Below are 9,808 nucleotides of genomic sequence, written 5' to 3' on the forward strand. Positions count from 1 at the left end.
CACAATTTTATGTGCCTTCAAATGTGGTAATGTTGATCTTCAAAATGATACTATGAAGTAGGTATTATTATCCCCACTTTACAGATGAAGAGTCAAAGGCACAGCAAGGTTAATTGAAATGCCAAAGGGCACAAGGTTAGTAAGTAGGACAACCAGGATTCAAACTTAGGTAGTCTGGCCTCAGAGTACACATTGTGCTGCCCCTGCAGCCTTAAGCAGCTATGGTGAACACACATGGGTACTGTGTTTTGCTTTTATGGCTTTGTTCATAAAAAACATTGGGATGGGGACTTGGGTTGTGGCTCAGCAGTAGAGTGCTTGCCTAGCACGTTTGAGGCCTTGGGTTTGATCCTCAGCACCACATAAAAGTAAATTAATAAAAAATAGGTATTGTGTACAACTATAACAACAACAACAACAAAAAAGCTAAGGCAGGAGGATTGCAAGTTCAAAGACAGCCTCAGCAACTTAGTGAGGCTCTAAGCATCTTAGTGAGACCCTAACTCAAAATAAAATATAAAAAGGGCTGAGGATGTGACTTGGTGATTAAACACCTCTGGGTTTGATCCTTGGTACCCCCCCCCAAAAAAAAAGTGTGGTGGTAGGAGGGCTGGGGATGTAGCTCAGTGGTAAAGCACCCTTGAGTTCCAATTCCCAGTACTGAAAAATAAATAAATAAATAAATAAATAAATAAATAAAACCAAGCACATCTATTGGTGCTATTAACAATGAATAGAGCCAAGCCATACCCTAAATAATTCTAAGAAATAGGGTAACTGCATATTTTAATAAATTACAAAATAATATTTATATGTTCTCTTCCTGGAATTAAAAAAGAATAACACATTTACACTTTAGCCTTAAACTGAAAAAGAAATCACATCAGTGATAGACTAATGAGCATGTCATTCATTTGAAATAAATATATACAACCCCTTAATACAAGAATGAGACATATTACAAAATCAGTAACTGAAACATTATAAACAAAACTATTTTCATTCATGTTGTCTTTTTTCTGGTAGCTTTAGGTAATAGCAGGAGCCACTGAGGGTAAAAAAAAAAAATGCCTCTTTCCCAGTTATTACTCTTAACATAAGGAGGGCTCAACTTCTCTTGGGTTACCAGGTTGGCCCCTCTTAGGTTAAAACATCCTTTTCCTCTTCATAGAGAAAGGCCTTGACATTCGGCCTCTGTGCTCAGCCATCTGCCACAGAAGCCTTCTCTTGCCTCAGCTCTTGAATGATGACGCATTCCATACAGCTGGGGTTGAAGATGGCTCACAGAAATTGCCTGGGTCAGCTCAAAATATTTTTAAAAGAGATGCAAATTGAGGTAAAGACAGTGGGAGAAAAATTGTCTTTGACAAACAGCCTTATTTGGGGCTAATTTAGCTAAAATTCTCACAGATGTGTTATCTTCTTTGATGTTTTCTTTAGAGTTTCAGGAAGAAGACTCAGGGTTTTATTTTTTTCTGAGTACCATGTAATAGTATACATTAAACATCACCATTTCTCAATAGCTATTCTCAGGAAATGATGACAAATGTAGATAATACATTATATTTGTATGGTGCTTTTCTGTTTAAAAAGTACTTTCACACACATTACTAATAAATGATTGTTTTGTTTTTATTGCATCAAATATTCCTGACCTACAAATTTATAATTTATAAATTTATAATTTCTTGAGTAGTTAGGCAAAACTTAATTAAAAGAGATATAACATTTACATTTATATTTACAATATAAATTTAAATTGGCTTAAAATGCCATGCATAAAGGTTTTCTTTTCTCTTTTGGCTTTTAAAAGAAGAAAAGTTTTGTCTTAAAACATAAATCTTAGAATCTTGTCCTAAATTCTAAGGTTGGAACTCACTGGATCCTATAATGGGTCATAGTGGCATTTTGACTGGAAGAAAGGACAGAATGAACATCACATGAAAGTCTTGGCTTAAGGTATAACATACTCATTAGATCCTTATCTCTCACTGTGTACAAAGCTCAACTCTAAGTGGATCAAAGACCTTGGCATTAGACCATAGACCCCGTGCCTAATAGAAGAAAAAATAGGCCCAAATCTTCATCATGTTGGCTTAGGAACTGAATTCCTTAACAACACTCCTAAAGCACAAGAAGTAAAATCATGAATCAATAAATGGGATGGAATAACACTAAAAAGCTTCTTTACAGCAAAGGAAACAATCAAGAATGTGAAGAGAGAGTCTGCAGAATGGGAGAAAATCATTGCCACATGTACCTCAGATAAAGCATTAATCTCCAGGATCTACAAAGAACTGAAAATACTTAACCCTAAAAACAACAAACAAACAAACAAACAACCAAACACTCCAATTAATAAATGGGCAAAGGAACCGAACAGGCATTTCACAGGAGAAGAAATATGATTGGTTAACAAATATAGAAAAGATGTTCAACATTTCTAGCACTTGGAGGAATGCAAATTAAAACTCACTGAGGTTTCATCTCACTCCAGTCAGAAAGACAATTATCAAGAATACAAGGAACAGTAAATGTTGGTGAGGATGTGGGGAAAAAGGTGCACTCATACATTTTTGTTGTGACTGTAAATTGGCGCATCCGCTCTTGAAAGTATGGAGATTCCTCGGAAAACTTGGAATGTTTTGTACCACCATTTGACCCACCTATCCCACTCCTCAGTTTATACCCAAAGTACTTAAAATCAGCATACTACAGTGATGAAGCCACATCAATATTTATAGTATCTCAATTCACAATAGCTAAGCTATGGAAGCAATGTAGGTACCTCTCAACATATGAAAGGATAAAGAAAATGTGGTATATATACATAATGTAATATTATCCAGATTTAAAGAAGAATAAAATTATGGCATTTTTTGGTAAACGGATGGAGCTGGAGAATATCATGCTAAGTGAAATAAACCTATTCCAAAGGGAAAAAAAAAGGTATAACATACTCAGAGATATTTGATTATCACATGGGTAATTTCCATGTAGTTAGTTCAGAACTCTCCCTGAAAAACCAGGTAGCTTTCAGACTAATGGTCAGTAAAGTTCAATGAATTCAATATGGTCTATCTGAGTAATTCAGTTATCTGGGTTTATTGTTCTTCTTTTAAATTATAGGAAGGCTCTTTCTGGAATAACAGTAGATTTGATGGATAGAAGGGGCTTGTTTCTATCTGTAATGTGTATATAATTCCTACTTGATGGGTCTTTAAATGAAAAGATCTCTAGTAGCTTTTTGAAAAATCAACCATTCCTCACAACAAAAGCCCATTTGGACACATCCAAGATTTGACTTTGCTGGAGCAAAGGGGGCTGATGTGCTAGACTCCCTCCCATTCACTGAAGGTCCTAGACATATACATTCCTGTTTTGCAAATGGGCTCTCACAAGGAGTAAATAATGGGACAATGCTATGAAAAAAATGTGCAAAAAAATTATCATCTCTTAAGATAAAACAGAGAGCATCTATTGTTCTGTATGAAATAAGTACCACTGCCATTCTCCAGGACTCTTTGAAACAATTACCAAGTGGTTGAAGTGGTTGGAGGCTCACTTTTATCTTCATGTAGATTGTTCCACATGTAAAAAGGTAAAATTCCAGTAAGGAAAAGAACATGGAAAAGCATTGGAATAAATACTGCCTCTTTTTATATCATGAATTTTATTTAGATTGGTGATTTAAAATGTTAAAGTAAGGTATTCTTTCATTTTTGGCTGGCTTTTAAACACTCTCTTGAATGTTTGCATAAAGTGTAAAATGAGAAGGCTGAGAATCCGTGATTGTTATTAGATCATTATCATTCCTATAGACTGAGGACAAACAGCAGACATTAGTTCTACTGCCCATTATTTCAGAAGGGTAGCTATGAAGCTTAATGGAAAAGATAAATGCAAAACACTTGGAAGAGTATTTGGGACATGGTGAATGCTCTGTAAATGTTAACTATCATCATTGTCATCACCAGAATTAGAATATTATACATCTCCACATGAGTGAATGAGAATGAAGGATGAAAATGAACACTTATTGAGTATTCTCTGGGACCATGTGAAAGGGCTTTCACATATTTTGACTCTATTCTCACAACATCTCTGCAAGATTATTATAAAAGATTGTGCAGGATTCTGTAGTTATGTTACTCTGGGCAGATTTGACTAATGCTTCTGAGTAACATTTTACTGTGAGCCAGTCATGTCATGTACTCCACAAGGCAAGTCCACATGCATCTGCTTGAATTGCACTGGGAACTGTTCCTACCACTTAATTACGTTGTTTCCAAATGGAAAAACAGACATGTTTGCTTATTCAGCTACTCCAGACAGGAAAAAAAATCGTCATGAAGAGGAAGTCTTCTTAGAAAGAGGTCTTTGCCATCCTCCCTTCCTTTCTTTAATTCCTAATTCTTCCTAGAACACTAACAACCTCTCAATGCCTTTGTTCACGGAGTCCCTTTCATTCATAAAATATTCACTAAATTGTCTAAAGGTAATATTCCTTTCAGAGCTAGATGCATTTTACATCAGGACTTTGGGTGGCACAGAATCTTTAAAACTCTAGAAAAGGTAAAGAATTTGAAATGGTGGAATTCTAGGTATTATGAGACACTATAGGAGAAATTTGGGGACATGTAGTTGTCCCAGAACTTTCAAAAGACACCACATAACTGGGCATGGTGGTGCATGCCTATAATCCCTCAGTGGCTCTGGAAGCTGAGGCAGGAGGATTGCAAGTTCAAAGCCAGCCTCAGCAAAAGCAAGGTGTTAAGCAACTCAGTGAGACTCTGTCTCTAAATAAAATACAAAATAGGTCAGTGGGTGTGGATGAGTGGCTCACTGCTCCTGAGTTCAATCCCTGGTACCAAAACAAAAACAAAAACAAAACACCAGATAGGATACCTTTGAGTCAACTTGGAGAGTAAATTTTTTTTTCATGTATTTCTTGACCTATTTAGTTCATAAATGATCTGAAGATCAGAGCCCTGCACCATCAAAAACTGGTTTCACCACTTTGATATCCACCATCTCTTTTAAAGATGCTCATTAAAAAGAAACTTTAATTAGGTTTGCTTCCATCTGTATTTACTCGGCTCTATAAAATCACAGAGAACAGAAAATTTCCCCCTAGGTAACTGCAATGGTCTGAATATGTACTGGAAAATTAATATGCTGAAACTTGATTGCCAATGAGATCTTATCAAGAGAGGCCTTTAAGAGGTGATTAAGTCATGAGAGCAGAGTTCTCATAAATGATATTAGCAACCTTATAAAAGGGTCAGTGGGAACTAGCAAGGCCCTTTTTGTCCTTCCAACCTTCCTCCATGTGAGAGCAAAGCATTTGGCCCCACTCCTCTGGAGGACACAGCAACAAGGCACCATCTTAAAAGCAGAGACTGGGCCTTAACCAGACACTGAACCTGCCAGCCTCCAGAACCGTGGAAAACAAATTTCTGTTCTTTATAAATTACTCAGTCTTGGGTATTTTGTTTTAGTAGCACAAATAGACTAATACAGCAACTACTAACTGTTCATTTTTGGTGCTAGGTTTTCTTCTTAATATGAAATATTTAGGTCTTCAATTTATCCTGCATTCACATGAGCCAATAGCTTCAGGCATAGGAAATCGTTTATATTGTTTCCACAGGTCCTCTTTTCTCTGCCTTCTCCCCACTCCAAGTTTCACTAAACACTTCCTGATAAGAAATGCTCCAAGCCTTTTGTTTGTTTAAAGTCTCCTTTTCCCTACCCAGTGTTGTATTTTGTCTACAATAGATATTCCATAAAAATATTGTTTTGTAACTATTTCAGAAATTTGAAAAATTAAAAGATACCTTTTTTAATCTTCAAAAAAAATTTAAGTATTCTCCTTTTCCTTCTTCTTTTTTGAATGGGGGATTGAACCCACTGAGCTATATCTCCAGCCCTTTTTATTTTTATTTTGAGACTCCGTCTCACTAAGTTGCTAAGACTCGTCTCAGACTTTTGATCCTTTTGCCTCAGCCTCCTGAGTTACTGGGATTATAGGCATGTGCCACCATGTGTGGCACATGTATGTAGGTGTCTTTAGGAGGAAAACCATTGCTGTGAATCAGGAATATTCAGAAATGATCTCTCTGGGCAATTAACTGTAGATTAGGGTGTATCAAAAGTTATCATAGTAAAATGATTCTATGGTATAAATGTGTGGCTTTTAAGATGAGAAATCTGAATCTCAGTGGCTCAGGAAGCTGAGGCAGGAGGATCACAAGTTAGAAGCCAGCCTCAACAACTTAGTGAGACCCTGCCTCAAAATGAAAAAGAAAAAGAAAAATGATAATGAGGGGCTAGGGTGGTGGCTCAGTGGTCAAGCACTTGCTTAGCATGTGTGAGGCCACTGGGTTCTATCCTAAGCACCACATAAAATATAAATAAAATAAAGGTATTGTGTCCATCTACAACTAAAAAAAAATCTTTAAAATAAAAAAATGATAATGAGAGATCTGCCTTCATAGTGGGATTAATGCTATTATGTAAAGAGGAGTTCATCCCCTTTTACCTCCCTGACCTACCACCTTCTACCATGTGATGACACAATAAGAAAACCCTCATCAGTGCCTTGATTTGCGACTTGCCAGAATCTAGACGTGTAAGAAAATTAACATCTGTTCATTATACATTCCCCTACCCAGTCTGTGGCATTCTGACATAGCAGCACAAAGTTCACTAGGCCAATAAGACAAGTCTTAATGCAAAAGAAAAAGTTGGTAAGTTTACCAGAATTCTGGAAATCCATGAAGCAGTAGCATAAGCGGTTTGCCTCTTTCTCCAGCAGCAACATAGTGAAATCTTAACCCAGAATCCTAAAAATGGAAAGCATGAAATTTTAGTGATGTTTGGTGTTGATTGTCAAACTAATACATTTAGTATTTCCTTCATTTAAAAATATTTGAATTAACATCAAGAAATAAAATAAATATTATTAATTTACAAAAAAAACCCCATGATCTATCAATAGGATAAGTAGACTTATTCACTTTTGCCTACATTCCCTTCACAGTATCTTCCCTTCTCATTCTTAGTATAAGGTCAATTTATATATTTTGAGCATCTGAAGCCATGTCGCAATTTGTAACTTTCATTTATTGATGTGTCACACTTCATCTCACTCAAATTCTGCAGGATATGTCTGATCTGTGGAATTCTGATCTGAATTGATAATCCTGCCAAGTTTACCATGTACTTTTCTCAGCTTGCCCGTCAAAAGCTGTGCCATCAGTTATATAATTCACACCTCCTTCCCTTATTTTTAGGTCTCTCCTTCCCACATTATTATTTTGAGTGTTGCATGTACCATTCCTCTTGCTGCCTGTTTCTCATGGCACATCAGTGTGTATTTCTAACAGAAGAATACTCTGAGTGCTCAAGACTTCACTGTGTACTTTGGGAGACAAGAAAGCCCAAGGTGAATAGAGAATAGAAATAAGAGAAGAATACAGCAAATAAGCAAATTGAAGAAAAGAAAGTAGAGAAACAGCAAGAAAGAAAAGCAAAAACTGAATGCAAGGAAAGAAACCAAGAAGCTGAATGATAGACACTGGGTTTTATACAGATTACCCAAGCAATTGGATTTTCAGATGTAAGAGATCCTTAAGAGTCATCTAATTCAACACCATAAATTTATATATTTAGAAAATGAGACCCAGGTGGGCCTGGTGGTGCATGCCTGTAATCCCAGTGTCTTGGGAGGCTGATGTAGAAGGATTGAAAGTTGGAGATCAGCCTTAGTAACTTAGCAAGACTCTGTCTCAAAATAAAATAAAATAAAATAAGAACTGGAGACATACTTCAGTGGTAAAGCACCCCTGGGTTCAATCCCCAGTCCAAAAAAAGAAAGAAAAAATAAAAGAAAATGAGGACTAAAGATGTAGCACAAGTCATAAAGGTGGGTGGAAGCAGAGCAGTGACTAGAATCCCCATCTTACCCTAACTCCCAGGACAATGTTCTTTCCACTCCTTAGTCCTACATCTCTGAGGAACTCTTTAGGAGGCTAGAGTCAGAGGAAAGGCATTATGAAGAATTCTAGATGGCTCACATATTACTTTTAGTCCTCAAGTTGGATAAAGTTAGCAAATCTGACTTGGTCCTCAACGTCAGAATCCCTTCTTAGAAGTTCAATACTTTTTTTTGTGTGTGTGATGGGTCTTAGAGGATGAAGCAATACATACTTTATTGCACTATATGCCAGACACTATTCTAAGGTGGTGGTGGTGGTGGTGTGTGTGTAATTTAGGGGCAAATATTAACTCACTTAATTCTTATATTAATCCTAGGCTGAACAAGGGCAAGAAGAACCTTTCTTGAGTGACCTGTGTAAAGAAACCTCTTGCCCTTCTTGCCCTTCTGAATTCCAGCTGCTGGGCAATTTAGCTCTTAATAGGAAGTCAGGACTTGGTGACATAAACATCTCCTCATAGGATGCTGGTTTTGAAAGGCCTGTGAGTCATACTGTAGAGTGGATCACAGGTGCCATTTCCTTTTCCCACTTGGAGTCTCAGGAAATAGAATATTTGTGAGCCATGAGAAAGCTTAGGACAAGCATGGATAATTAAGGAGTGCATGCATAGTTGGCATATACTTTAAAAAAAATTTTTTAGATGTTGATGGACCTTTATTTTATTCATTTATTTATACATGGTGCTGAGAATCGAACCCAGTGCCTCACACATGCTAGGCAACGCTCTACCACTGAGCCTCAGCCCCAGCCCCGGCATATATTTTTTATTCCATTCCTTTGGTCCCTGACTTCATAAGCCTGCTTCCCTCCTCACAAACATATACTATTTATTCATTGTTTCATGCTGACTATTCATCTGTGGTCAAAATAGACTCCTGATTTCCAAAGACTTATTCTGTTTATCTCAAAATTTGGGCATGGACAGCTGCCTGAGACAGTAGGATATCACCAGGAACAGTTCCTACAACTGATCTGAGCTCTAAAGGGCAAAAAGGTGGCAGGAGACAGCTTCCCTTTGCAATAGGAAAGGAGCAGAATTATTCCGGGTTGTTATGGCAGTGGGAGGAGGGAAGAACAACACAAGAAGACTCTGATTAGCGAACTCCACATTCAAAAACCAACCAAGACGCCTGCACACCGGATTTGCTGTTTGTCATCTCTTAAAAAAATCTCTGTCTCTGTCAGTCTCTGTCCTTCTCTCTCTCTCACCCCCACACACGCATACACACACACACACACACACACACACGCTTACAAACCGGACCCCTCCCGTGCCGCATCTCATCCCACCTGCCTCTCCCCTTGGCATCTTCCGGGTCCCCACCGCGCGCCCTGCAGCCAGGGTAACTCTAGGGGACGCTGAGCCGGGCGTCATGGAAGGAGCAGCCCAGCGTCCCCCGCCCCCGCGGCTGTCACGTTTCCTCCCGTTACCGCCAGGCCCGCACCGGCCTTCACCTTGATCCGCACGTAGCAGTGGGTACCCAGAGAGGGGTCATTCATGCACGCAGGAGGGTGTTCCCGGGTCACCCGCCGGAAGGTCTGTGCGGGTCCCTTGCCGATGCTCCACAAAAGTTTGAGCAGGTGGATGGAGGCGCAAAGCCCGCAGTAGCAGTAGACCAAGGACCAGAAGAGCAAGGACCGGATCGTCACCATCAGGCGGGGCAGGCAATCCCGCAGCCTCGCCATCGGGCGGCGGCGGCGGGGCCCGCTGTCCTTCCTTGGGAGCCAGAGAGCAAGCGCCGCGGCGTGTCAGGCCGGCCCGCAGTCGCCAGCTCCGCGCGCGCCTCCCCCGGGCTGTGTCACAG

General features: G+C 39.0%; 1 protein-coding gene across 2 annotated transcripts in view; it reads right to left on the reverse strand.

Moving 5' to 3' along the window:
- The window catches only part of Ephx4 (epoxide hydrolase 4), a 40,415-nt gene extending 30,613 nt beyond the window's left edge, over positions 1-9,802 (reverse strand). For both annotated transcript variants that reach the window (XM_048814462.1, XM_015500846.2), the window contains exons 1-2: positions 9,459-9,802; positions 6,763-6,848 (exon numbers count right to left, since the gene is read on the reverse strand). In XM_048814462.1, the coding sequence (XP_048670419.1) occupies positions 6,763-6,848; positions 9,459-9,689 (317 nt within the window). In that variant the 5' untranslated portion in view covers positions 9,690-9,802. The remainder of the gene's footprint in view (positions 1-6,762; positions 6,849-9,458) is intronic.
- Positions 9,803-9,808: the final 6 nt, after the last annotated feature.

The sequence above is a fragment of the Marmota marmota genome, unplaced genomic scaffold, assembly GCF_001458135.2.
Source record: "Marmota marmota marmota unplaced genomic scaffold, marMar, whole genome shotgun sequence".
NCBI lineage: Eukaryota > Metazoa > Chordata > Mammalia > Rodentia > Sciuridae > Marmota > Marmota marmota.